Source organism: Martes martes (genome assembly GCF_963455335.1).
Source record: "Martes martes genome assembly, chromosome: 16".
Lineage (NCBI taxonomy): Eukaryota > Metazoa > Chordata > Mammalia > Carnivora > Mustelidae > Martes > Martes martes.
This window is the reverse complement of record NC_137904.1, coordinates 23262293-23289572: the sequence shown is the minus strand read 5'-3', so window position 1 is coordinate 23289572 and position 27280 is coordinate 23262293. Positions and strand designations below refer to the sequence as shown.

Genomic DNA, 27280 nt, shown 5'->3' with positions numbered 1-27280 from the left:
ATCATATTACCTCTGGAAAACTCCACTGTACACTCATGAGAGAAGGGAGGAGGTAGTCCCCTGACCACACTTGGAGACCTGCTGACATACTAGAAACAACTGTGCAGCTATGACTTCGGAGTCTGACACACTTTAACTCAGACCTCAGCTCTTACAGTTGATATTTGTAGCAACTTGAACAAGTGACTTTCTCTGTGAGTCTTTCATCTCCTTTGTTGAGTGGAGAGAGTGCACTGTAACTCCTAGGACAGTGTAGGGGTTAATAGATGTTCCTTAAGTGTCTGGGACTTGGTAGGTGTGTGATTACTGTTCCTCTGGGCACTCTTGTTTTTTTAATTGCTTAAAGGAAAAGCCTGTATTTGTTTGCTTGAGTTTTGTGTGAGTGTTGTGGGTTGGGTGGTTTCTAATTCTCTTCCTGTGCCTGCTCTCTACATGTAATGCATAAAATTGCATGTAATGCAATAAATTGTTCCGTGATCCTTATTTGTTTTCATATCTCTCTCCCTCTACCAGAAATAATCCTGCTTTTCCTCAAATCCCCAGGTCTGAGCAGAACGTATGTACACGTCTACGTACATGGCAGGCATTCAGTAAAGCTTGAATGGCATCTGAAACCTCAGCCTAAAATTGAACATAAGACCTTGTCATTGCCCCTCCCTTTCCAGTACCTTCAGTTTTGTTTCTTTGAGTTCAGTCAATCTTAAATTAATTGCTTGTGATATCAGTTGATATCAGTAAGGGTAATTTCCAGAAAAATTAGAGCCATAGCACCTAAGGCTCCTTCTAGAGCTCAGACCATTTCAGGTAACTTAACCAACCTCCTCTTTTCTCCCATCGCACTGCCATCTTTACCTGGGAATGTGGCAACAATATAAAACAAGTAATTTATTTAACAGATATTTAGCTTTTCCTATTTTGTGCAGAGCACTAGAAGGATATAAGTTACTTGGTACAGAATCACAAAGTGCCTTCTGATGCCTCTTGTTTTGCCATTTATGTTTTCATGGTTTTTAGTACTCCTTCAATTAGATGTGGTCTTTAATATCCTGAAGCTTGTGGTCTTAGGTGTGGAAAATGGGCACATACACGATGGACCATAATTCGGGACAAGGTGAGGAACAATGCTGAGTTTATCAGCAGCCAGCTTCAGGATTCCAGAATAGGTCTTGATATTATGATGTGTGTGATGTGTGCTGTGTTTTAAGTTGTTGTTTTTTTTTTTTTTAAGATTTTATTTATTTATTTGACAGAGATCACAAGTAGGCAGCGAGGCAGGCAGGGGGTGGGTGGAGGAGGCTCCCTGCTGAGCAGAGACCCCCCCCCCCCCCCCGATCATGACCTGAGCCGAAGGCAGGGGCTTTAACCCACTGAGCCACCCAGATGCCCCTATTTTTTTTAAAGTCCTACAAGATGTGGGGCACCTGGGTAGCATGGTCGTTTAAGCAACCTACTCTTTTGGCTCAGGCCCTGATCTCAGAGTAGTGAGACCCAGCTATGCATTGGGCTCCATGTTCAGTGCAGAATCTGCTTGCGATTCTTCTCTCTCTCTCTCTCTCTCTCTCTCAAATAAATAAATCTAATAAAGTCCTACAAGGCCCAGGTAACTCCATGTTATGGTTCTGCCATTTCCAGGCTCTAGGTGAGTCCGAAAGCAGGAGGTAGAAGACAGAGTTGGGACTGGTTGGTACAAAATTACAGAATGCTAAGAAAAATTAGGCCCAAGATTCAAATTCAGACTCAGTTAACATTAATTGAAACCGTAAATTTGGTTCTTTCCCCTGTGTCATGTAATAGTCTCAACTGCTCTACAAGGTAGGTAGTGCTATTCCTGTTTTTCAGAAGAAGTTGATAATCCAGACAAATTCAATAATTTCCTTAGTTTATATATCTGGTAGATGACGGGACCAGGTTTTGATCTGTACTTGTAAGCTCAGCCCTTTGCATTTAACTATGTTGCCTTTATTTTGCAGGCCATGGAAGTCACTTTCAAAAATGTTTTTTGGGGGCGCCTGGGTGGCTCAGTGGGTTAAAGCCTCTGCCTTCGGCTCGGGTCATGATCCCGGGGTCCTGGGATCGAGCCCCGCATCGGGCTCTCTGCTCACTGGAGAGCCTGCTTTCTCCTCTCTCTCTGCCTGCCTCTCTGTCTACTTGTGATCTCTCTCTGTCAAATAAATAAATAAAATCTTTAAAAAAAAAACGTTTTTTGGCTAGGGAAGTAAATGTAAAAATAGAGTTATGGTTCTCATGTTTCTAAAGAGACCCCCCTCTCCATCCAAATGCTCCCAATCAGTAGTCACACACGTGGCTCAAGTTCATGAAATGTCATTTAATCTGTGGAAAAGAACTGTCCTTTTCACTCTGTCAGCAGCCAAGTGTAGTGTATAAGAAAGTATCTGTCATTTAGGTGGCACTTGCTTAAGAAATACCCAGATTTCTTATGAGCAAGTCATATAATCTCGCTGCTACCATATCCCTACCTATATAACCACTCCTACACTAATTTCTTTCCTCATTCACCCATTCCTGCCCCCAAATGATAAGTGAGATAAAATTCTTTGTTATGCAGTTGACCCTTGAACAACGTGAAAGTTAGGGGCACTGGCCTCCCCCACGGTTAAAAATCTGCATATAACTTTTGACTCCCCGAAAACTTTACCAATAGCCTACTGTGGACTGGGATAACATAACATGATAACCTAAATAGTCAATGAATACATTTTGGACGTTATATGTATTATATACCTATATATATATATATATATATTACTATATATGCTTAAAGTAAACAAGAGAAAAGAAAATGTTAAGAAAATCACATGGAGGGGCGCCTGGGTGGCTCAGTGGGTTAAGCCTTTGCCTTCGGTTCAGGTCATGATCTCAGGGTCCTGGGATCGAGCCCCGCATCGGACTCTCTGCTCAGCAGGGAGCCTGCTTCCCTCTCTTTCTCTCTACCTGCCTCTCTGCCTACTTGTGATCTCTCTCTCTGTGTCAAATAAATAAATAAAATCTTTAAAAAAAAAGAAAAGAAAAAGAAAGTCACATGGAGGAGAAAATGCATTTACAGTAGTCTGTATTTATTGAAAAAAATCTGTAAGTGGATCCATGCAGCTTAAATTCCTGCTGTTCAAGAGTCAACTATATATGAAGAAGACCAGGGTAATCCGTTATCTTCTTTTTTTAATCAATCATCTTTTTAAAGGAACATGTGAGAGTGGACCATTGGAGGGATGGAAAATGGATGTGATGGAGCCATCTGATTCTTACTGTCTCCTCCCTCGGTGGGAATGATGGAGGAGGCCGAGTTGTGGCATGTGACTAAACGGCTGTTGGTGGAAAGGCTTAAGGGCACTCTGTAAAGTCATGTGTCTCATTTTTTAATTTTTTTATCCCCATCTTCCTTTCTTCCCTAGTCATCTTTGGGCAGGCCGTGAGAAGCTGCAGCCATGTCTGATTTTGTGGAAAGCGAGGCCGAGGAGTCGGAGGAAGAGTACAATGATGAAGGCGAAGTGGTGCCCCGAGTCACCAAGAAATTTGTGGAAGAGGAGGATGACGGTGAGGAGGCCCCAGCCTCAAGCTTCTCCCCACTATTGCTAAGCTTTGGATAGTTGGATTCTTGCTGATGAGAGGCTCAGGCTGAGCACAGAAGTTATCACACATGAGGTACCAGCTTGAGAATTTTCAGTAATTTATAGAAAATACTTACTGAGCATCTGTCTGCTATATGCCAGGCACTGTGCCTAGAACTAGAAATATAAAGACCCTGCTGTCTTGGAGTTTACATTAGTGGGTGGGGACAGACAGTAAACCAACGAATAAATACATACGTAATGTTTTCCTCTTTTAGAGCCCTAGCAGTGTTGGTATTTTTGTGCCCAGTTTCCTATTTCTCTGGCCAAACTCAACCATTAGGATCCTCAGCAGAGTAGAACCATGAAATACCTTTAAAGACAGAAAGGTAAATGTAAGTTTTATCAAAAGAATTATGGATAGAAGAAGTAATATAGCTGCCAAATTTATAAACTAAGAGGAAAACAAAGATTATTGGTGGCTCTAAAACCCCTAGTGTGAATTTTGAAGAGCCCAAGTAATTAGGAAGATAATCTTTGCATAAATACAGATGGTGAACATAGAAAGGAGATCGTCCTTTTCCAAATACTGCTGCTCTAAGTCAGTGGCCATGTTTTACATCTTTAGATGAGGCTGAAAAGTTAGCATGGCACCCATATCATTAGCTTTAGAGCAGAGAGAGTGTCACAGTCAAGCAGGTGGCCCCGCTCCACTCCAGCCCATTACCCAAACTCCATGCCTCAAACATGCATGTTTTCCAGATGAGGAGGAGGAGGAGGAGAACCTAGATGATCAGGATGAGCAAGGCAATCTGAAAGGCTTTATCAATGATGATGACGATGAAGATGAAGGGGAGGAGGATGAGGGTAGTGACTCTGGTGATTCAGAAGATGATGTTGGCCACAAGAAGAGAAAACGCAGTGAGTAGTCTCTCCTCAGTCAAGCGAGGCTGGGGTGGAAGTTGCAGTGGAGAAGGGGACCTCTCTGTCGCCATGGGTAACACTTTGTTTTCTCCAGCATCTTTTGATGACCGCCTGGAGGATGATGATTTTGACCTCATTGAGGAGAATTTGGGTGTCAAAGTCAAAAGAGGAGTAAGTGTCACTCTTTATCTCTGTCCCTGGGGAATGAAGGAAAGAAAAACCCTTGAAATTCCATGATTTCGGGGGGATGAGGCACTCCAGAATGCTTTGGGAAGCATTAAGGAAGAGAAAGTTACTCCATGTCCTTGTGCCGTGGAGACCAGCTTTGCATCCCCGAACTGGGGCCTGTTGGAGACCGGCTTGTCAGAGTTTCAGGGGTGGGCTTGGTGCTCAAAGAGCATTACTTAACATGTTCTTTGCCATCTCCCTTGGTCAGTGCGACCATGGTGGGAAAATGGGAGTGAGACTAGAAAGCAAGCATCCTTATGCCCGTCCCCTCAGACCCTGATGAGAAAGGTTTTCCCACCCCTAGCAAAAATATCGACGTGTCAAAAAAATGTCAGATGATGAGGATGATGACGAGGAGGAATATGGCAAAGAAGAACATGAAAAAGAGGCAATTGCGGAGGAAATCTTCCAGGATGGAGAAGGGGAAGAAGGGCAGGAAGCCGTGGAGGCCCCCATGGCTCCTCCAGAGGAGGAGGAGGAAGATGATGAAGAATCAGGTATGTGACATCAGGCAGGGAAGCCTGGGATTGCCTAGCTCCTACGAGCAGGGTGGGAAACCATCCTGCAGCTACAGGGCCCCAGCATTTGACAGAAGTTCATTTTTAGGAGTCTCCCTACTCTTCTCCCTGGCCACTCACGTAATAGGAAATAAAGCCATTCAGTCCTGGCTCATGCCCTGCCTCTGAGCACTAATTCCTTCCTTCCCTGCCCAGACATTGATGACTTCATTGTGGATGATGATGGACAGCCTCTGAAAAAGCCTAAGTGGCGGAAAAAGCTTCCCGGATACACAGATGCGTGAGTGGGGTCTGCTACAGGGTGGTGATACGGGCATCTCAGTAAACGCAGTCGGGAAGGAGGGGGTCAGATGTTTCTGCCAAAAATGGGACATCCCAGCTCTGAACCGTTTTTGCTTCCCTGCCTCAGAAAAGCTTTCCTGAGCAGGAATGTCAGACTGCTCCTAGAAGCCCTGAGAGCGCTCTGCATTGTGGGGCCATTGTAGGCTCAGGGCGGAGTCACCTGTATGTACGCCTCCATCCAGCCTCCCTCTGCACCTGCAGCTCTGTGTTCACTCATCTGTATATCAGCCTTTTAAGTATAATTTTGTTGCAGGAAAGCTTTTGCTCTAAGGGAATACTGTGTTGCCTTAGCAGAAGATGGCTCTGCTGAGCAGAATATGGACCTGTGTGGTGTGCCCTATTGCTCTTTGATCCCTGACACAGGCACATTACCAGCCATGGGCTTTTTATCTTCCATATATAATAATTTTCCCAGAAATATCCCCCAACTAAGCCTTTATTCCACAGTAAATTCACTTTTTTAATTTACCTTTTTCTTAATCTTTATTTCTTTTGGGGCAAGTAAAGGATGTATGCATGGGGTACATCTCTCTCCTCTCACCAGAACCTGGCCCAACAGCCTCTTGCTGTCACCCACAGGGCCCTGCAGGAAGCCCAGGAGATTTTTGGTGTGGACTTTGACTATGACGAGTTTGAGAAATATAATGAGTACGATGAAGAACTGGAGGAAGAGTATGAGTACGAGGATGATGAGGCTGAGGGTGAGATCCGCGTGCGCCCCAAGAAGACCACCAAGAAACGTGTGAGCCGCAGGAGCATCTTCGAGATGTACGAGCCCAGCGAGCTAGAAAGCAGCCACCTCACGGATCAGGACAATGAAATCCGGGCCACAGACCTGCCTGAGAGATTCCAGGTAAGAAAACACCAGCTTTGCACACCTGCGTGGCTTAAGTCGTTTAGCCTCTGCCTTCAGCTCAGGTCGTGATCCCAGAGTCTTGGGATCCTGTCCCCCCTCGGGCTCCCTGCTCGGTGGGAAGCCTGCTTCTCCCTCTCCCACTCCCCCTGCTTGTGTTCCCTTGTTGTCTGTCTGTCTGTCTCTCTCTCTCTCTCTCTCTGTCAAATAAATAATAAAATTTTTAAAAAAGAAAGCAAGCAAGCAAGCACCAGCTTCTGTCCTTCTGCCAGTCTGTCATCACCTGCCTTGTGCCTCTTTCTTCCAAAAGTTGTAGCAGAGGAACAATCTAGCAACAATCTGATATTGAATGGTATGTTGGAAATTGGCTTTGAACCCCATCTGACCAGGGGGTGCAGGAAGTCCAGCTCTTAGAGAAGGCTCTTGTGCTTATGGTTCTTAAAATGGCACGCTTCCTTTAGCAGATACACAAGGCGTTTACTTCCTGCCGGGACAGCAGTCTTCCAGGGTGCCGGAAATGTGTGTCTGTGGAGCTAATGTTTCTGTCCTGAAGTGGTATGTGTGTTTCCCACAGGAATACAAGATAAAGTCGGCCTCACTGTTGTCTTCTCCCTCACAGCTCCGCTCCATCCCAGTTAAGGGGGCTGAAGATGATGAACTAGAAGAAGAAGCTGACTGGATATACAGGAATGCCTTTGCCACACCAACCATTTCTCTGCAGGTATCCAAAAAAAAGGTCCTTAGGTTTGACATGAACTGGAGGCCTCTTCATCAAGGTGAAGATCTGCTCCTCCCATGCCCCAGATGTCTGTGTGCTTAGTACAGGATAGTATGAGTGTGTGTATGCGTATGAGAGATTTTTCTAGATTTCATCTGATAAGGTTATCCTTTGACATGAAGCAGTTTTACACATGGTAAGACAAAACAAATAAAAGCATTGTGCCTGTTTCTGTTTTCTTCTGGCCCTAGGAAAGCTGTGATTACCTAGACCGAGGGCAGCCAACCAGCAGCTTCAGTCGAAAAGGACCCAGCACAATTCAGAAGATTAAAGAAGCCCTAGGCTTCATGCGAAATCAACACTTTGAGGTAGCGGCTCAAGCTCTCTAACGGCCCGTTGCTTAGAAATTGAGCTGTGGGGGTGCCTGGGTGGGTCAGTTGAGTGTCCAGCTCTTGATTTTGGCTCAGGTCCTGATCTCGGGATCTTGGGATTGAGCTCCACATCAGGCTCTGTGCTGGGCATGGAACCTGCTTTAGATTGTCTCCATGCCCCTCTGCCCACCCCACACCCCACCCCACCCTGCTGTGCACATGCTTGTGCACGCACTCTCAAAAGAAAAAAAAAAAGGGCGTCTGGGTGGCTCAGTTGTTAAGCATCTGCCTTCGGCTCAGGTCTTGTGGGATTGAGACCCGCATTAGGCTCCCTGCTCAGCAGGGAGCTTGCGTCTCCCTCTCCCACTCCCCCTGCTTGTGTTCCCTCTCTTGCTGTGTCTCTCTGTCAAATAAATAAATAAAAATCTTTAAAAAAAGAAAGAAAGAAATTCACCTAGGGGTTGAGGGAAAGGGGAGCTACCTGTCAGATGGGGAGCCCCCTTCTCCTGTCCTCAGATGTGGTCCCTTGGCTCAAGAGTGTGAGAACCAAAGGAGGCTCTGGTGATCAGGAAAATGATGCTATCTGTCTCCAACATCATTTTCCCCTGCCGGGGAGAGCATAGGCCCTTGATGAGCCAGTGAGGGAGGTAAAATTTCTGACTGGAATTTTCTAGCACTGTTTATCCCTCTGTCAAAGGATCTCCTTATAGATCTTTCCACTGTGGTTGACTGCAGTCTCCATACTACCCTAGGTGCCTTTTATTGCTTTCTACCGTAAAGAATATGTGGAGCCTGAGTTGCACATCAATGACCTTTGGAGGGTGTGGCAGTGGGATGAAAAGGTAAGATGGATCTATGGCCCCTAAGAGGCTGAGGTGTGGATTGGGCACCACTACTGCCAGAGCCCAAGCTGCCTATACATACCAGGTGGCAGCCCAAACCTCCCCAGCCTATCAAGCTCTCCCTCCAGGCTCTCCGGGTAAGAAACAGGCAGCCTCAGGTCTCCGAGGCCGAACACCAGCCCTTACTCCTGCCCTCTCTCGTCCTAGTGGACCCAACTGAGGATCCGCAAAGAGAACCTAACACGGCTGTTTGAGAAGATGCAGGCTTACCAGTATGAGCAAATTTCCGCTGACCCTGATAAACCCCTTGCTGATGGCATCCGGGCTCTGGATACCACCGACATGGAGAGGTGACGTGTGCAGGGTTTATTCCATTCAGGGAGACCACAGGCAGGCCCCCAGGGAGCAACGTAAGCTACTAAGTCCTCAGCGCAGGGTCCATCCTTTAAAAATCCAATTTGTCACCACATCAAAAGTGATTTTTCTGGCAGGCAAATTCATCTTAGTGATCTATATTGGTGTAAAAGGTTAAAAGGATAAGACAGTCATGTCTGTTGATGAGAATTCCCTGCATGTGAAGTTACGTGGGAAACCAAATTACAACCAGAAAGGAGTTTGAAGAGCTTGTAGTGTGGCGTGTGGGAGGGGAGCAGATGACTTTAGTGGCCAGTGTCTTGAAGCTGGAGGGAGGGTAGGGGGGCAGACTTCTCAAGGACTCTGAACTTTGCTAGAGACATGATACTTCACAACTTCATCTCCACTTGTAACAACTGCCAACCATCACTTCTTGGCCTTTTGGCTAAGATCAAGTGTTGTAACAACCGCCAAGCACCATTTGATATATTCCTTCTCTAAGATATCTTGGTTGCAAGTAAGTCATGGTCTGGTGGTGGTGTGTAGTTCTAATAATTGAAGAATACAGGCACCCATCCCGTTTGGGATCTTGCCTCCATGGGAAATGGTCCTCTTGTAGCAGTACTGACTGGGTTTATACTTTTACTCAGTGACAATTAAGGTCTTGTGTCCCTTTCCTCCAGGCTTAAGGATGTGCAGTCAATGGATGAACTAAAAGATGTCTACAACCATTTCTTGCTTTATTATGGCCGTGATATCCCCAAGATGCAGAATGCCGCCAAGGCCAGCCGCAAGAAGCTGAAGCGTGTACGGGAAGAGGGAGATGAGGAAGGCGAGTGCTGGAAAAGAAAACCCAGGAGGCTTGATGGCCACACTGTCCCCTTGGATGGCCCGGGCTGAGTGCCCTTTGGGGCTTCTCTCTACATGTGTCAGATCCTCGGGAGTGACTGGAAACTGGAACACTAACTCACGGTTTCTTCCCAGGTGAGGGTGAAGAGGCAGAAGATGAGGAGCAGAGGGGCCCAGAGCTCAAGCAGGCCTCCCGCCGAGACATGTACACCATCTGCCAGAGTGCTGGGCTAGGTAAAAGCTAGCTGCTTTGTGTCCTGGGTCTTGTAGCCATGAGCAAGGGAAGTTCCCTGGTAGTCACTGGTGGGCAGGAAGAGGACTTACCAGACATTTGAGCAAATTGCCAGTCCAGTTCTGACCACAGGCCTCCAGCACCCACACCCACTTCGCAGTAATGGTCCGGCCTTTCCCTAACTTCCTGAAGGAATGGGAAGCGCACATGATCAGAGGGGCAGAGTCCTTCCTATCTTTCAGACGTTCTTTTATTAAACTATAAATTCTACATTAGTTCTGAGCCCAGGAGTCACAGAAAATTCCTGTTTCATAACAGCCTGTCAGGTGTTTAAAGGCCGTTTTATTATTCCTTGTAAACTTCCTGGTCCTGCTTTTTTGTGACCCTCTTAAAGTCTAGTGCCCAGAGTTGCTACTCTGGACCCAGAGCAAAGAGATTTGTCAGCCTAGCTGTTGTTTTACCCTTCACCCTCCTGTATGCTTTAGATGGTCTGGCCAAAAAGTTCGGGCTTACTCCTGAGCAGTTCGGGGAAAACCTCCGGGACAGCTACCAGCGGCATGAGACAGAGCAGTTCCCTGCGGAGCCTTTGGAGCTGGCCAAGGATTACGTTTGCAGGTAGGTGTGCAACAAGTAGCTGGTAGGAGGAAGGGCCTGAGGGCCAGACACTGTCATCCTGCAGCTACCCTGTTTTCCCCACAGCCAGTTCCCTACACCAGAAGCTGTGTTGGAAGGTGCCCGCTACATGGTAGCCCTGCAGATTGCCCGAGAGCCCCTCGTCCGACAGGTGCTGAGGCAAACCTTCCAGGAGAGAGCCAAACTCAATATAACCCCCACCAAGAAAGGTAGAAAGGTGAGCTGGGTGCAGGGTTTTGATCCGACACGCGGCCCAGGTCTGTGTTCGACTGAACTGAGTTTCTTGCTTTCGTGCGCAGCTGAGCCGTCTGCTCAAGCCAGCCTGTCAGTAGGCTGATGATTCCTCTTGGTGTCTGCAGGATGTGGATGAGGCCCACTACGCTTATTCCTTCAAGTACTTAAAGAACAAGCCTGTTAAGGAACTGAGAGATGACCAGTTCCTCAAGATATGCTTGGCTGAAGATGAGGGGCTGCTCACCATTGACATCAGCATAGACATGAAGGGGGTAGAAGGGTAAGCAGAGCCCTGGGGTGGGGGCTCATTGGGGGAGGGCTTGTTGAGGAAGTGGTTCCCTCAGGAATGTGAACTGCAGTTTCAGAGTTGAGCGAGCTGTTGTCCCTGGCTCACTCAACGTTTGTGGACACTGGAGTATCCCATTTCCTCCCTCCCCGACACTGCCGTGTTGTCTCTCCTCAGCTACGGCAATGACCAGACATATTTCGAAGAGATCAAACAGTTTTACTACCGAGATGAGTTCAGCCACCAGGTGCAGGAGTGGAACCGGCAGCGCACCATGGCCATCGAACGGGCTTTGCAGCAGTTCCTCTATGTACAGATGGCCAAAGAGCTCAAGAACAAGTTGCTGGCAGAAGCCAAAGAATATGTCATAAAGGTGAAGACAGAAACTTACGGTCCTTCGTCCTGTGATTTCTCCAAACTAGAGCTGAGAATTCAGGAACCCCTTAACAGTAGTCTTCTAGCTAATGGAGAAACACTGGGGGCAGGGGGAGGTAATCGCGGGGAGCACAGACAAGGCCAGGGGTCACTCCAAGACCTCCCCATTTGAAGAGCCTCTTGACTCGCCACCCCCAATCCAAACGTTCTTTGTTTTTATTACTGTTCTCCGTATACTCCCCTGTTTCCAAAAGCAATGTATGTCTTCACACCATAAGCCTGTGAAGGACTAGACGCATGTGTGCATGTCAGGACAACCTTTGCACATGCACACCTGCATCTGTTTCCTTCGCACACTCGGTGAGCCTCTCAGCCATAGTGTCTGGTGTGTCTCCTCAGGCCTGTAGTCGGAAACTCTACAACTGGTTGAGGGTCGCACCTTACCGGCCAGATCAGCAGGTAGAGGAAGATGATGACTTTATGGATGAGAACCAAGGGAAGGGCATCCGCGTTCTAGGCATTGCTTTCTCCTCTGCCAGGTGACTGCCCGTTCGTGCCTGCCCAGCCTCACCCCTTCCCTGTCTTCCTAATCTCATTCTTCTCTAGCTGTATTCTTTTATTTCTGACTGTTGCACTGTTCTTTCCTGGTCTGGTTGGCAGAGATCACCCTGTGTTCTGCGCCTTGGTCAATGGCGAAGGAGAAGTGACAGACTTCCTTCGGCTGCCCCATTTTACCAAACGGCGAACCGCGTGGAGAGAGGAAGAACGGGAAAAGAAGGCAAGTGGCTGGGATGGGGTAACCAAGTGTACATCTTAAGTGCATTTACAATTCCATGGGGATGCGTGTTCATGGTCTATGCAACGTCTATGTAAGACCCTAATTATCTCTACCAGTTTGCTGAACCCTGGAGTCCTGGGAGAAGCCTCACTTCCATAAGCAGTAGATGGCACTCAAGTCCTGGTGCAGAATTTACTTCTGGCAGGAAGCCAAGACCTCGGCCTTGTGTGCTTCTGGGAGCTGCCATTATGGCTTCTGTTCTTACCAGCATCTGGGTCATCCTGTTCCAGGAGCTGAAAGCCAGTGAGGCATTAAGCCAACCTTTTCCCAGCTTTAGCCTTTCAGTGTCTTTTTTCCAAGGAAAGGGGAATTCGAATTCATCTCACGTATATGTTTCTGATTTTTTTTTTAACCTAACGGTATCTTTCCATTTTGCCGAGAGAGCTGCATTCTAAAGTAATTTTTAACAATCTTTTTTTTTTTTTAATTTATTTGAGAGAGCAAGAGAAAATAGAGCATGAGTATGGGGGAGAGGGAGGGAGAGCCTAGTTCTCGAGCAGGAGCCCAACGTGGGGCTCAATCCCAGGACCCTGGGATTGTGACCCGAGCATAAGGCAGACGCTTAACCGACTGACCCACCCAGGTGCCCCATTAACAACCTTTTTTTTTTTTTTTTTAAAGATTTTATTTAATTTGACAGACAGAGATCACAGGTAGGCAGAGAGGCAGGCAGAGAGAGAGGAAGGGAAGCAGGCTCGCGGCTGAGCAGAGAGCCCAATGTGGGACTCGATCCCAGGACCCTGGGATCATGACCTGAGCTGAAGGCAGAGGCTTTAACCCACTGAGCCACCCAGGCGCCCGTAACAACCATTTTTTTAAAAAGAAAACAGTGAAATGAGTTTAGAAGAGTCCTGCCAACCAAACAGTGGTTTATGTTAGCAAAAACCAAGTATGTTTGGATCAGTCAGGGGAGCATGGGACTCTTGATCTCAGGGTTGTGAGTTCAAGCCCCATGTTGAGTGTAGAGGTTACTAAAAAGGAAGAAAAGGAAGACCCAAGTGTGTTTGATCACAACCAAGTCTGAGCCAGAAGTATAATAATTTTAGGAAACGTTAACATATATACGACATTGAAACCAGAGACCTTAGTCTCCTTGATTTGTGTTCCACTTAGACAGTCTAACTTGGAACTTACTGTACTTTGGTCTTATAAGGTCTTGGTGCTACTTAGGGAGAGAAAGCTGTTAAAAATCTCTCGATCTTCAGAGCCATTTAGTTCTAATTTTATTTCAATCCAGGCTCAAGATATTGAAACCCTAAAGAAATTTCTTCTGAACAAAAAGCCTCATGTGGTGACAGTCGCAGGAGAAAACAGGTAGGGGCACCAGGGGATTAGACTAGACCTGGCTTAAATTCACTCGTCCCTTCTTACTGAATCTGGCATATGCCTCTATAGACCATTGGTAAATTTCCCATCCCCAGGGAGTATCTCTTTGTCTTCAAAGTCCTTTCCTCCCCCACCCTACCCCCATCCCAGCCCTGAGTCTGTCTGTCCTTGATAAACTATTCAGAAAGAGCCCTGACCCAACACCCCTCCTCCCTCCAGGGACGCCCAGATGTTGATTGAAGATGTGAAGCGCATTGTGCATGAACTGGACCAGGGCCAACAGCTGTCCTCTATTGGGGTGGAGCTGGTTGATAATGAGTTGGCCATTCTCTATATGAACAGCAAGAAATCAGAGGTAATGCTGGAGCCCCAATCCTGGGACCTGCACAAGTAAGAGCTGTGAATCCCAGGGTAATTTAATAGGGAAACGAAAGTGATCAAAGGCACAAAAGTGCACTTACTCACTTACCCGTGTGGGGTGCTTCATTTCACCAGTCATGGCTCAGATAGGGAGCCCTGCAGATTAAATTGGCCCCTGAGGGGACAAGAAAGTGACTTGAGGCCAGAACACTTTGTATTTCCTTTTGCTGTTGAGAGCTGAGAGAACTTAATGGTCCTGCTGGTCCTCATTTGACTCTAGGCAGAGTTCCGGGATTACCCTCCAGTGCTGAGACAGGCTGTCTCCCTGGCCCGGCGCATCCAGGACCCTCTGATTGAATTTGCCCAGGTGTGCAGCTCTGATGAAGACATCCTGTGTCTCAAGTTTCATCCCTTGCAGGTGAGTAGGGTTTGACAGGCAAGCTTGAGTGGGCAGAATGGTACAAGAACCTTACTCCTGCCTGTTCTGTGTTTGCAGGAGCACGTGGTGAAAGAGGAGCTGCTCAACGCCTTGTACTGTGAATTTATCAACCGAGTCAATGAGGTTGGGGTCGATGTCAACCGTGCCATTGCCCACCCATACAGCCAGGCCTTAATCCAATATGTCTGTGGCCTGGGACCTCGAAAAGGGACACATCTCCTCAAGGTAGGATGGGTTTGAATCAGAAAATAAGAAAAGTTCCCATTTCATTGAGCCTTTACACTCTGCCAGCATGATTTGACAAAAGACCAAGGTCAGAGGAGTCAAGGGACTTGTCCAGAGTCATCCAGCTAGTGAGAGTCCAAGTCAGTCTTGAGACCACAGCTGTGCTCTTCACTACTATACTGTGGGAAAGATAGCCATAAACCAAGATTTAAAACAGATGGAAGATAGAAGAGTACCAGACACCAACCCCTGGATAGTGGTTCATTCCAGTGGGAAAAAAGGGGATTTCATTCAGAGGCTAAAGGGGGTGGTATGCAGGGAGCTTTAGAAATTTTGGTTGTTTTTTTTTTTTTTTCTTAAGATGAGTGGTGGGCACTTGGATATACGTTTTATCATTAACTTTTTAAAATTATTACTAATTTTTATAAGTAATTTCTGTGCCCAGTGTGGGACTCGAATTCACAACCTCGACCTCAAGAATCGCATGCTCTTCCAACTGAGCTAGCCAGGCATCTCATTTTATCATTAACTTTTAAGCCATATATTAGTTATGTATTGTTTTTGGCAGGTGTGACATCATTTACTAAAATAATTTCTTTTAAATGGACAGTATGGCATAGTGCTCAGTTAGATACAGAGGCATGGGGACAGAATTCCCATCACAGAGGGTTTCCCAGAAACCTGAAAGGAGGCGGGGACGGTGGGGCCTGCCTGCTGCTCTGGCTCACTCCACACCTCTCCCCTAGATCCTGAAGCAAAACAACACCAGGCTCGAGAGCCGGACCCAGCTGGTCACCATGTGCCACATGGGTCCCAAAGTCTTCATGAATTGTGCTGGCTTCCTCAAGATCGACACGGCCTCCCTGGGGGACAGGTGATACCCTCTGCCTGGGTGGGCCAGGAGGAATTCCCTTGGGCTTTGCTTTGGGGATTCAGGGAATTAGGGCTGTCAAAGGGCCCAAGGTATTTGAATTAAGAAATATTTTAAAGCAAAGGTGAGGAAGCTTTATTAAGTCAAGAGCCTCTGACCTATGGAAAAGATCGGTTCAATTATGTGAAGCTTTTTTTGTGTGAGAAAAACATAAAAAGAACCAACTTATTTTATAAATTAAGGACAGGAAACACAATACTTTGTTCAGTAAACACAAACATGTTCTGTTATGATCTGCCATGGCTAGATGAGGGCGGGAATAGCAGGGGCAATGGAAAAGGAGTGTGGGGGTATGATGAAATAAGGAAGGGGGAGAGAGATTCTGTATGTTTTAAGATGATGTTATTGAGAGAAAGTTCTATTCACTTGGACTTTGGACTTCACTATTGACCTCTTCCTCTCCAGAAGTTATCAACTCAGTCTTTGGAGGATCTTTTCCACGGGCACATAGCTCCTCATTCAGTAATGGAAATCAGTGGGGAAATAGGCTTCAAGTTCTAAAACTTCATTTTCCACCCAGCTTTGCTGTAACACTCCACGAATAACATAGGTCCATGTGAGTGCACGGGCAAGACCAGCCTGGGAAGGCTTTATGGGGGAAAATAGCTGCCAGCAAATTGTCAGAAGTCTTTTTCCCCCTTCTTGTTCTATCTTGTTATAACACTTATTTAAGTTCATGATACAAAATTCAATGTATAGCAGTATTATGCAGAAAGTGGAAGTCCCCCATAATCCCACCCCCCAGAGATAACTACCATAACAATTTGGTGTATACTACAACGTTCCTAAATTTTATTTTTGCTATGCATTTACTAACTACCCATTTACTACAAAAATGGGATCATATGGTTCATAGTGTTTTGCAGTGCATTTTTCACGTATCAGTATATCGTGGCCATCTTTCCATGTCAGCACACATAGATCTACCTCATTATTTTTAATGGCTGTATAGTATTCCATTGTATGGAGGTTCCCTAATTTATTTAACCAGTTCCCCATTGGTGGACATTTGGGTTGTTACTAGAAGCTTCTCGTTCTATATCCTGGCTCCTTTTCTGCCTTTCCTTCAGCACTGACTCATACATTGAAGTTCTTGATGGTTCCCGAGTCCACCCTGAGACCTATGAGTGGGCCAGGAAGATGGCAGTGGACGCTCTGGAATATGATGAATCAGCTGAGGACGCCAACCCTGCGGGAGCCCTCGAAGAGATCTTGGAAAACCCGGAGCGACTCAAGGACCTGGACCTTGATGCCTTTGCAGAAGAACTGGAGAGGCAGGTGGGTGACAGCAGAGAGGCCCAGCGCAGAAATCATCCCAAGTCCCCTGGTTGGGAGGAGACTCGGGCTGCAAGTCCCCAGAAAACCTCTGATACTGTGGACATGGGAGACTCAATCCTCTCTTCACCCTACCCGAGCAGGCTCTACTGGGATTTTCAAGGAAGTGTTCAGTCTGCTCATTAAGGAGCCAAGGAAGTCTCAGACTCCTATTGCCATTACCAGTGGTTCAGGGCAGTTGTCAAGTTTCCTTCTAGGCCTTCTCGCCTCCTCTCCAATAGCACAGCTTTGCATGTGTCTGTTTCACACATTGGGGTTCTCTGAAGCGTTTTTATTCTAGAACATTGCATGGTTAAGAGAAAACTTGAAAACTTCTTGTCGTAATTGTTAAAGGAAAAGAGAAGAGAAGCCCTGACAGGGGCCAGCTGGCCTACTTCTTTCCTTGAAAGCCCCTGTGGCTCCAGTTAGGGAATGGTTGCAAGGTTCTTCCTGATGGGCTTCTTCCGCAGGGCTATGGCGACAAACACATCACCTTGTATGACATCCGGGCGGAGCTAAGCTGCCGGTATAAGGACCTCCGGACAGCCTACCGCTCTCCCAACACAGAGGAAATATTCAATATGTTAACCAAAGAAACACCAGAGACCTTCTACATTGGTAAATTCTGGGCCTGGTTTTCAGTTGGAGGAGGATATATAAGGGTGGGGGCTGTCTTCACTGTGTACGTTCAAACCAAGCCATGATTCCCACAGAATGAGGCAGGTCTGCAGGGAGAAAAGACCAGGGGGGCCTGTAAGAAGATTATAACTAGGGGCGCCTAGGTGGCTCAGTGGGTTAAAGCCTCTGCCTTTGGCTCAGGTCACGAACCCAGGGTCCTGGGATCAAGCCCCACATTGGGCTCTCTGCTCAGCGGAGAGCCTGCTTCCCCCTCTCTCTCTGCCTGCCTCTCTGCCTACTTGTGATATCTGTCAAATAAATAAATAAAATCTTAAAAAAAAAAAAGAAAAAAGATTATAACTCTAAAGCCCTGGGCTAGAAGTCAAAACTGAGTCCAGGGTCAAACTGTGCCTTTAACCTGCTACTGCAGGATCTTGAGGGAGTCACTCGTGGGGGCTTCATGTTCCCCCATCACCAAATTGGGAGGATTTCCCTTCTCAAGGATGTGAGGGAAATCTGTAGAGATGCTACAAGACTGACATTCTGTCACTACATGTCAGTGGGAAGGAGTCACCCCTCCAGTTCTCTTAGCCTGTTCCCCATTCTCTTCTTTCCTTCCCTGTCCACCTCGCCCTTTCTGCAGGAAAGCTCATCATCTGCAACGTCACTGGCATTGCCCACAGGCGTCCCCAGGGTGAGAGCTATGACCAGGCGATCCGCAATGATGAGACAGGGCTCTGGCAGTGCCCCTTCTGTCAGCAAGACAATTTCCCTGAACTCAGTGAGGTATGTGCTGCCATGCTAGCGTGGTCACTGGAGGTCTTGATTGAATGTTCTCTGTGCCCTAGAAAGGAGTCGGGAATCGGGCTGTTTTAGGTGGTGCTTTTACCAAATACACAAAAGGGGGAAGAGGGCTAGAACACATACAGGTCTAACGTGAAGTCCCTAGGTATGCAGGTCAGAAATCTGTATGCTTCCTTCTATTCTGGCTCAGCCTTTAACCCGAGTTTTCCATTCTCTGGGGATCTAACTAACTCAGCCAGATTGAAGATATGAAGACGTGCATTTCTTACTTACAGGGGAGGCACAGTGTCCCCATACATGCTAATTAGAAGGTATCTCTAGGCTCTTTTGAATTTTCCCGTTTTCCACACACATTTTAATTTGTCATACTTTCTTCTAAACATTATCTCCCTTTCCGATGGTCAGAAGTTAACTAAAACCATCCTGAACGCTTTTTCTGAGTCTTCAAATGTTATCAGGTAGTCTATGAAAGAGATGATTTCTGAATTTGACCTAATAAAAGAAGCTGTGGGATTTGCCTGGGTTTTAAGAAAGCCAGGGGGCACCTGGGTCACTGAAATGGGTTGTTCTGTGGAGACTGGCATGTGTATTTCTTGTGTTGGAACAAGGTGGGAGAAGGGACCTCAGTTGTAGCTAGAGGGACGTACAGATTTCGATTAACATGAAGGATTGCTCTGATGGCTCTTGGTGCCAGCCACTGACATCAGTTATGAGTCAAGGAACATTAGGGATGTTCAGAATCTGTGTTGGTGGGTGGCTGAGTCATTGTGTTTTCAGACCACATTGCCAGGTGTTAAGGCAGATAAATTGCAGTGCCCGGCAGCTCTTTTTTGAACACATGATCTCCAGAATCTTAATGACCAAGCTCGTCTCCTGATGTACTTTTCAGGTCTGGAACCACTTTGACAGCGGTTCGTGCCCCGGCCAGGCCATTGGCGTCAAAACACGGCTAGACAATGGTGTCACCGGCTTCATCCCCACCAAATTCCTCAGTGACAAAGTGGTAAAGCGGCCAGAGGAGCGAGTGAAGGTAGATGAACGACCAGGCTAAGGCATCTAGTAGGGCTTTCAGCCACCCAAACTGGGTGCTCCGGAACTTTGGGCTGTGCCCCCCAGAAGTAAGGCTGTGTTCCCACTGGCTGCCGGTAGGGAGAGAGCATCAGGACGATTTATAACTAGTTGAAAGAAGCCAGGGTGAGAAGCATGTGAATGAGTAGCAGCTTTTGTTCACTGTCTTTGTGAGATCTCACAGGGTTGCCAGCCCTTCAGAGAGGGCTCTCTCTTCTTGTGTGGGAAGCTGTGCTTGAGTCTGCAGGCAGGAAGCAGGGCCCAGCATTCCATGCTGTGAAACAGAAAGGCTACGCTCTCTTTCTGTTCTAGTATTCTCTTGCCAGCTGCCATTTATTATGCACCCACTAGATACCAGCACTTGACATTTACATATGTTGTCTTTAATCTCATGTGATAGGGAAGGAAAATAGGACCTTCTTTTTTGGGAGAAATTGGAGTGTCTTTTCCAGGATCACCCAGTTAGTTGGTGACACAGCTGGTACCAGATCTGCCAAATTCTCTGGTTCTGAGTGTCACGAATGCCCAAGAAGTGTGGAGATAGGGAGGTTGGGGAAAGATCTTCCTGAAAAATGGAAGCTAGGGAGATTTTCGAAAGGAGAGCCATGCTGTGTGATTGGCTTGTGCTGCTGTTTAGACAGAAAGACACAAGTCAGGGAAAGAACAGAAAGCTCTTAACTTTGCCTCCCCTCCAGAAAGGGCAGCCAGGCTTTGATGGCACCCTAGGAGCAGTAATTAAGTAACTTTATGGGAGAAGGGACTAGCCAGTGGCAGGGTAGACACAGTAAGCCCTAGTTGCTTTTTCTGCCTAGAGCGATAGGCATCTGTGCAGGGCATGGCCTGTAGTCTGTAGACCAGACTCAGCACTGAACTCCTGATCGATTGTTTGCTAGCTGGCTCGCTTTGGGCAAGTCACTCTCCCATCTTTCTGCCTGGACTTTGGTTTTCTCACATGTAAAATGGGGCATCGGGCTAGATCATCTTTGTCCCTTCCAGCTCAAATGTTCTGTGGATCTAGGTGGGAATGACTGTTCACTGCCGCATCATGAAGATTGACATTGAGAAGTTCAGCGCCGACCTTACCTGCCGAACCTCAGACCTCATGGACAGGAACAATGAGTGGAAACTGCCCAAGGACACCTACTATGACTTTGACGCCGAAGCAGCAGACCACAAGCAGGAGGAGGACATGAAACGGAAGCAGCAGCGGACCAGTGAGTGTGGCCCCCACCACACCTGTACAGCCCAAGTCTCGGCAGCCCTCCCTCCGCAGGATGCACTTGCTGATGGCTGTGCCCTGGTGGGAGTGAGTGCTCAGCTCTGAGGTCTGAGGCCCAGAGACCTCACAGATGGAGTCAGTGGCAGGGCTGGAAGCCAGGGTCTTCTGGGGTCACACGTTCTTTGCTAATGCGCTGTGACATTTAAAGGCTCGTTCTCTGAGCACCTCAGGAACCCAGGTGCATACATCCTTCTACATCAGAGAATCCAGGTCCGGAGAGGGTGAAAGAGTCTCAGAATTTGACAGCGGGTCAGAAATGAAGCCACGATCTGTCCCGTTGTTGTGGGCTCCCAGTCCCTTTCGCCTGATCTGTACTTCTTTCCTGCCCTCCTCAGCATACATCAAGCGAGTGATCGCACACCCATCTTTCCATAATATAAACTTCAAGCAAGCAGAAAAGATGATGGAGACCATGGACCAGGGTGATGTGATCATCCGCCCCAGTAGCAAGGGTGAAAATCACCTGACAGTGACCTGGAAGGTCAGCGACGGCATCTACCAACACGTGGACGTCCGGGAAGAAGGCAAGGAAAATGCCTTCAGCCTGGGAGCCACCTTGTGGATCAATAGTGAGGTGAGAGCCGGCTCCTGCCCACTTCCCATCCCCTCTCCAGCTTCCAGAAACAAGGCATTTCTGGCTACTTTGAGCTGACGTTAGTGATTTATATGCATTACATGTATTTTAGCTACACAGAGTGACAGAACAGGAGGTTGATTGTGAGATGAGTCATTTGATAACAATTTTTGTGTATTTCGTTCCCTTTTCTGTGTCCTCTAAATTTTAAAATAGACTACCCGGAGAGTGCCAGCAGAGAAAGAGGAGAAAATACACACACACAAGCATATGATTGTGTACACACCCGCGCGCACACACACACACACACACACGTGTTTCTCTTTTTTGGTTTCAGGAGAGAAAAATTGTATGAAGCTCCCTGTTGTTCCTAAGCAGCAGGGGAGAGTCAGGGTTACAGTTTTAAAAATTTTGTGTCTGTAAGTTGATCAATCTGGGCACGACTCAAACAGCTGGGTAAAAGGAGGGGACTTTCCAGCGTAGTGAGGCCACAGCAGGGCTGGGAAGGCCACGTCCTCCCTTGGGTTCTCTTCAGAGTGGATCAGTTGAAGGGCCGGGAGTCTCAGCTCACTGTGACACATGGGGCCTTTACCATTTCCCCACAGGAATTTGAAGACTTGGATGAGATTGTTGCTCGCTATGTCCAGCCCATGGCATCCTTTGCCCGCGACCTCCTGAACCACAAGTATTATCAGGACTGCAGTGGTGGTGACCGTAAGGTGAGCCCAGGGCTCTTCAAGGCATGACCTCTCCCAGTCACTTCAGGATGTCTGGTTTCCTTTCAGTGCAGGGGATGTGTGCCTCGTGTGTGCACCAGACACCGTGTGCCGAGCGTGCTGCTATCCCAACCTCTCCCCCTCGTTCTACCCCCAGAAATTAGAGGAGCTGCTCATCAAAACTAAGAAGGAGAAGCCCACCTTCATCCCTTATTTCATCTGTGCCTGCAAGGAACTGCCCGGCAAGTTCCTCCTGGGATACCAGCCCCGGGGTAAACCCAGGTGAGCACTGGTGCCAAGAAGGTGCTGCCACCAGGGTCTGCAGAAAGGCCAGCAAGGGAGTTAGAGACCCCTGGATTGGTCCTCTCTCTGGTTCTGCTTGACTGTCTTTTCCCTCTTACCTGTTTAGACCAGCAGTGGAGGTTGGAGTTGGGGAAAGAGGGTGATGATTTAGAGGCAAAAGGGCAAAGATTTGGTAAGAAAGATACCTCCCTCAACTCTGTAAGGGAGTTTCCTTCACCTGATCTCTCTCCCACGGAGTGATGGAAATTACCAGCCTCTCTCCACCTGACTGGCAAAGATGGGGGCCAGGACATAGGTCTCTCCTTTTTCTTTCCTGCTTTGCCCTGGCCAGGGCGGTCAGCTCGTGGTGGCTCACGGTCGCTGTAGTGTGCTAGATGACTTCTGCCTGCGCTGCAGGGGTGGGTCAGAAGAGCTTCTCTTTCTCCCACTGACCCCCCTCTGCTCCTTTCTGTGTGTGACTAAGCTGACCTTCCTACGTATTCCTTTGGGTCCCTCTAGAGCTCACGCTGAAACAAAGTCCCTTTTTTTGGGGGGGGGGGGGGATCTGCTTTCTTTTTGTCTGTTACCTAGACTAATCATTCTACCAGCCTTCTCTATGCCCCCATCCTCTCTTCGCCCCTTGGCCAAGGCCAGTGCATTTCTGCTCTCGTCCTTCTACTGCCTGCACATGCTAAACAGTGTAGACTATAGGTGGGGGCTCAGTGGCTTGGTGACAAGAAGCTCTAGACTCCAGACCCTACACCGTCTTGGGCACACGTGGAATACTGCTGTCGTTTCTGGGAAGCCATTTCTGACTCACCATCACGCTTCCAGAGGATGGCAGCCAGGGCTCTTGGCTGGACACTATCCCGTGAGGAACAGTTGAACAAACAAGGGACCTTTAAACAAGGGAGTAGAGGCACCATGATATCCTTCCATGGGAAGGCATGCAGACTCCGTCTGTTGCCGAACTAAGAACGCTTGCGTGTCATCACGTTTAAGAAGCAGAGTTCAACTTCGGTATGAATGAGAACGTGGTGGTATTTGTCTTTGTCTGTTGGTAATTGACAGTTATCCTTAATTGAACAGAGCTCTCTTTCAGGCATTGTGCTGAGTGCATCTCATGCCTTGTCTCATTTATTCCCCACACTCAGTTCTAAAGGTTTAAGTGTTGTTACTCTGATTTTCAAGTGAAGCTGAGATTCGGGGTTAGTAACTTCATATAAGGTCATCTAGGCATCGAGTGACCAAGGCAGAGCTAGAGCTAGAACTGGTCTGAACCCAGAGCCCATCCTCTGGCACTCCCACCACACTACCAAGTGTTGAGTAAGGTCAGACTCCCCACCTGAACAAGGGTGCTTCCAGATTCTAGTTCTCAGGGAATTGTTTTTGCTGCCCTGGGAAGCCCCTCCGGCCCTGACACCGGGACCTCAGTCTTACCCTCATCTGCAGGTGCTGCCATCATCCTACAGCCCAGGGTGGTGGCCCAGCCCGCAGCAGGCCTTCCTCTGGTGGCCTGTTCCTAGCATACTAGGGGCTTCTGACACCTGGCCTTGACCTGCTTACCTCCTCAGAGTGCAGCCTCCTTTGATGGAGTCGGGGCTCTTTCATCTCTCCTTTCCCCCCAGCACCTAGTTTGGCTCCTTCACATGGTAGAGATCTTTTCTGGCCGCTCTCTCAGGGCTGGCCCCAAGTGGTGTCTGACATGTGTTTCCTTCCAAAATCCCAGGATAGAATATGTAACAGTGACTCCCGAAGGATTCCGGTACCGGGGCCAAATCTTCCCTACTGTGAATGGACTTTTCAGATGGTTTAAGGATCACTACCAGGATCCCGTACCGGGTGAGTTCTGCACTGAGCTCTGTAGTGTGCTTAGAGGGACAGGTAGGCCCTGAATCAGGATGCTCACTTGCCACCTGTGGAAGGGACAAGGCCTGAGCTGTCACAACTGTCTCACTCCTGCTCCAGCCTCCTGGCATCAAGGATGTCCTCCATTTACTTTGCCAATGCAGCTTCTCTTCTCTCTACCCACCTCAGACCTCCTCTAGCCCCCTACGTTTTGAAACCAGAAATAGGTTCCTGGAGGGACATAACTAATTTTGGCCGTTTCCTGCAGGCATCACCCCCAGTAGCAGCAGCAGGACCCGGACACCTGCTTCTATCAATGCCACCCCAGCCAACATCAACCTTGCAGGTAAGAAGCTTGTGTCTGGGACTAGGTCCTGGAGGGATGGGACCAGAAGGATTTTCACTGCTAACATGCCCATCCCCCACCTCTGTGTGCTTACAGATCTGACGCGAGCTGTGAATGCCTTGCCCCAGAACATGACCTCCCAGATGTTCAGTGCCATTGCAGCCGTGACAGGCCAAGGACAGAACCCTAATGCCACCCCAGCCCAGTGGGCCTCCAGCCAATATGGCTATGGTGGCAGTGGAGGAGGCAGCAGCGCTTACCATGTACGTGGCTTGGGGACAAGGCTCCCTGCAGGGGGTGGAGAAGTCTGAAAGGGAACGTCATCCGTTCCCCATGTCTATAGACTGGCCTCTGGCAGTGACCACCATGGGGGGCTTCATACATACAGATGGGGTCAGTACAGCCTTAGGAACTGTCTCCAACCCACAGTCCTTTTCCTTGGGTCCACTCGAGGGTAAAGGGAGTGAGGTCTGATTTTTCCACAGTCCTTTGGGATCTTTGGAACCCTTAGGTGGCCAGGAGTGGTGGGCCCCGTTGTTGTGTCCAGTGCCGTCCTACTTGCCTCTCTCTGCTGCTTGGGACCACACACTGCCCAAGAGATGGTTGGTTAGCTGGAAAGCTCTGGGCCAAGCCCCAGCTTTGAGTTTGCCAGAAGTTCATAGCAAGGCCAAATAGGCCCCAGACTCATCGCCATTTAATGGTTCTCCTTTGTCCAGGTATTCCCAACGCCAGCCCAGCAGCCAGTGGCCACACCACTAATGACCCCCAGCTACTCCTACACAACCCCCAGCCAGCCCATCACCACACCACAGTACCACCAGCTCCAGGCCAGCACCACCCCCCAGTCTGCCCAGGCCCAGCCCCAACCTTCTTCCAGCTCTCGGCAACGGCAGCAGCAGCCAAAGTAAGTGTGCGGTCGGTGGCATGGAGCAGGATCCTGGGGCAGGTGTCGTCAAGAGGCCAGCAGGCCCGGCATAGGCAGGGACCTTGGGCCTTGTGAGAGCTGTGACCCAGGTGATAGCCCGGGATGATGCTTGCTGGGAGAAGACACAAGAGGGTGATGTGGCAGCTGGCTGTGGCTGCTGCCAAAAATAGGAGGTCCTTTTCTATAAGGATGGAAAAGGGAAGGCTTTCTTCTAGCAATCTCCGGGAGAGTCCTGATCTCAGATGCCCCTTTTTCCCACTCCCAGGTCCAACAGCCATGCCGCCATCGACTGGGGGAAGATGGCAGAGCAGTGGCTACAGGAGAAGGAAGCCGAGAGGCGGAAACAGAAGCAGCGGCTGACACCTCGACCCTCTCCCAGCCCCATGATCGAAAGCACCCCCATGTCCATTGCCGGCGATGCCACCCCGCTCCTGGATGAGATGGATCGGTAGGGGGCCTTCTCCTAGGACTCTGGTTACCTCTGAGGCTGGGAGAGGCCCAGCTGCCCATTGCCTCACTCCCTGCCCCTCCTTTACTGTCCATAAAGTGGCGTGAATTGACATTCTCATTGGTGGTCAGCCTGGATGGGTGACAAGCTGGATGGCCTCACGAATTTGAGCCCAGTGCACGCTAGGCAGCAGTGCCCCACTCCAGGCCCTCACCGACCACCTGTCCCGGGACCAGGCTGGGAGGGGAGTGTGGTGGGGAGGAAGAAGAGGAAGACAAGAATGAGAGTGGAACAGTTTTGTATTCTACTCCCTACAAGCCATTTTGAGCTTCTGCCCTCATCTGACTCTGGGCTGTGACCCTGGGGCACCAAGCTCAGCACATGAGTCTCCCCCAGCTCTTGCAGGGAGAGGAATGCTATTTATTCAGTTTGGGGCAGGAGGGAGAGGAGGAAAAGTATTTCTGACCCTGATGCCGACAGCCTGGGTGGCTAGCAAAGCAGAATTGCAGGGAATGTGGGGGAGCAGTGCTAACCTGCCCCGCCCCCGCCTGGCCGCCTTCACCCACCTGCTGCTGCCTCCGCTTCCTGCCTGTCATTTGAATAAACAGTGTTTCTACAGAGCACTTGGCAAAGTCTCTCTCTCCAACACTCCGGCGCTTGAAGGGTGGCTTTCGAAGCAGTGTGTGGAGCTCTGGGGGCTCCCCCCCGTGACTCCTCCCAGGCCATCAGAGAGACTGACTCAGAACAGCAAGCAGCGTCTATATCTGACTACCTGGGATCACATCCCTGCTCTACTTTCCAGCCCTGGGCCTGTTGGCTCTGAGTCAGCCATCATCTCTATAAAGTGGAGTAATTGCTACCTGCCTCGTTAGGGCAGCTGCCAGCACTGAGAGGATGTGTGAGCGCTCAGCCCAGGGCCTTGGACCTCGTAAGGCCCTAGGACCCATTAGCTGCTGTTACTACACTGGCAGGCAGCCACTCCATCTACTGGGTCCACAAGCCGCCTCTGGCGTAGTGAAGAAGGGCCGTGAGTAAGTTTCAGTTTCTCGAGCCCCTCTACCTCTTCCCCCACTCTTTTTGCCAGCTGGGCCTTGGTCTGTGATAGTACAGTACCTCTACACAGGCACGTCAGCCGAGGATGGGCCCCGTGCTTGCCTGCTCCCACACACGCCCTGGAAAAGGAAGTGCCGGGCTGTTGCAGGGGAGGCCAGTCCCCCTCTTACCAGCTTGGTCCAGCCAGCCCCTGGCCCTGGCCCTTTCCCCCAGCCCCACTGCCTCTTTGTGTTCTAGACTCCTAGTGTTCCATGTTTCTTAAGAAGGGCCTCGTCTCACAGCTTTGCAAGTTGGTGCTGAGAAAGTGAGCCTTTACCCCCTCCTTTTTCTCTGCTTGGGGCTCAGCAGAGAACTCAGAAAAGGTCATTACTGCCCAAACTTGATGAGCTTCCCATCTCGACTTTATCCCATCGTTCAAGATCTCTTTGGCTTTTGGCAAGAGCTGGGAGGGAAAGGCTGGTCTTCTGCCAAGAACTCAGTTCCATTCCCTTCAGCACAAAGGTCTGGAAGGGCCTAGCAGGAGCAGGGACACACCAGCCTGGAAGATGATGTTCCCTTTGG

The 27280-nt window shown here is 48.8% G+C and overlaps 1 protein-coding gene across 2 annotated transcripts in view; it reads left to right on the top strand.

Moving 5' to 3' along the window:
• SUPT6H (SPT6 homolog, histone chaperone and transcription elongation factor) overlaps window positions 1-26288 on the top strand; it is a 33452-nt gene extending 7164 nt beyond the window's left edge. For both annotated transcript variants that reach the window (XM_080825300.1, XM_080825301.1), the window contains 36 exons: window positions 3411-3552; window positions 4329-4487; window positions 4585-4661; window positions 5023-5215; window positions 5432-5516; window positions 6158-6431; window positions 7051-7152; window positions 7401-7517; window positions 8273-8362; window positions 8570-8712; window positions 9400-9548; window positions 9701-9799; window positions 10283-10412; window positions 10497-10647; window positions 10790-10944; window positions 11128-11323; window positions 11725-11864; window positions 11986-12103; window positions 13401-13477; window positions 13709-13844; window positions 14130-14267; window positions 14346-14513; window positions 15260-15387; window positions 16515-16722; window positions 17229-17376; window positions 18020-18162; window positions 19070-19210; window positions 20267-20462; window positions 20863-21101; window positions 21707-21820; window positions 21975-22099; window positions 23829-23941; window positions 24216-24293; window positions 24390-24556; window positions 25010-25197; window positions 25484-26288. In XM_080825300.1, the coding sequence (XP_080681426.1) occupies window positions 3444-3552; window positions 4329-4487; window positions 4585-4661; window positions 5023-5215; window positions 5432-5516; window positions 6158-6431; window positions 7051-7152; window positions 7401-7517; window positions 8273-8362; window positions 8570-8712; window positions 9400-9548; window positions 9701-9799; window positions 10283-10412; window positions 10497-10647; window positions 10790-10944; window positions 11128-11323; window positions 11725-11864; window positions 11986-12103; window positions 13401-13477; window positions 13709-13844; window positions 14130-14267; window positions 14346-14513; window positions 15260-15387; window positions 16515-16722; window positions 17229-17376; window positions 18020-18162; window positions 19070-19210; window positions 20267-20462; window positions 20863-21101; window positions 21707-21820; window positions 21975-22099; window positions 23829-23941; window positions 24216-24293; window positions 24390-24556; window positions 25010-25197; window positions 25484-25670 (5181 nt within the window). In that variant the 5' untranslated portion in view covers window positions 3411-3443 and the 3' untranslated portion in view covers window positions 25671-26288. The remainder of the gene's footprint in view (window positions 1-3410; window positions 3553-4328; window positions 4488-4584; window positions 4662-5022; window positions 5216-5431; window positions 5517-6157; window positions 6432-7050; window positions 7153-7400; window positions 7518-8272; window positions 8363-8569; window positions 8713-9399; window positions 9549-9700; window positions 9800-10282; window positions 10413-10496; window positions 10648-10789; window positions 10945-11127; window positions 11324-11724; window positions 11865-11985; window positions 12104-13400; window positions 13478-13708; window positions 13845-14129; window positions 14268-14345; window positions 14514-15259; window positions 15388-16514; window positions 16723-17228; window positions 17377-18019; window positions 18163-19069; window positions 19211-20266; window positions 20463-20862; window positions 21102-21706; window positions 21821-21974; window positions 22100-23828; window positions 23942-24215; window positions 24294-24389; window positions 24557-25009; window positions 25198-25483) is intronic.
• Window positions 26289-27280: the final 992 nt, after the last annotated feature.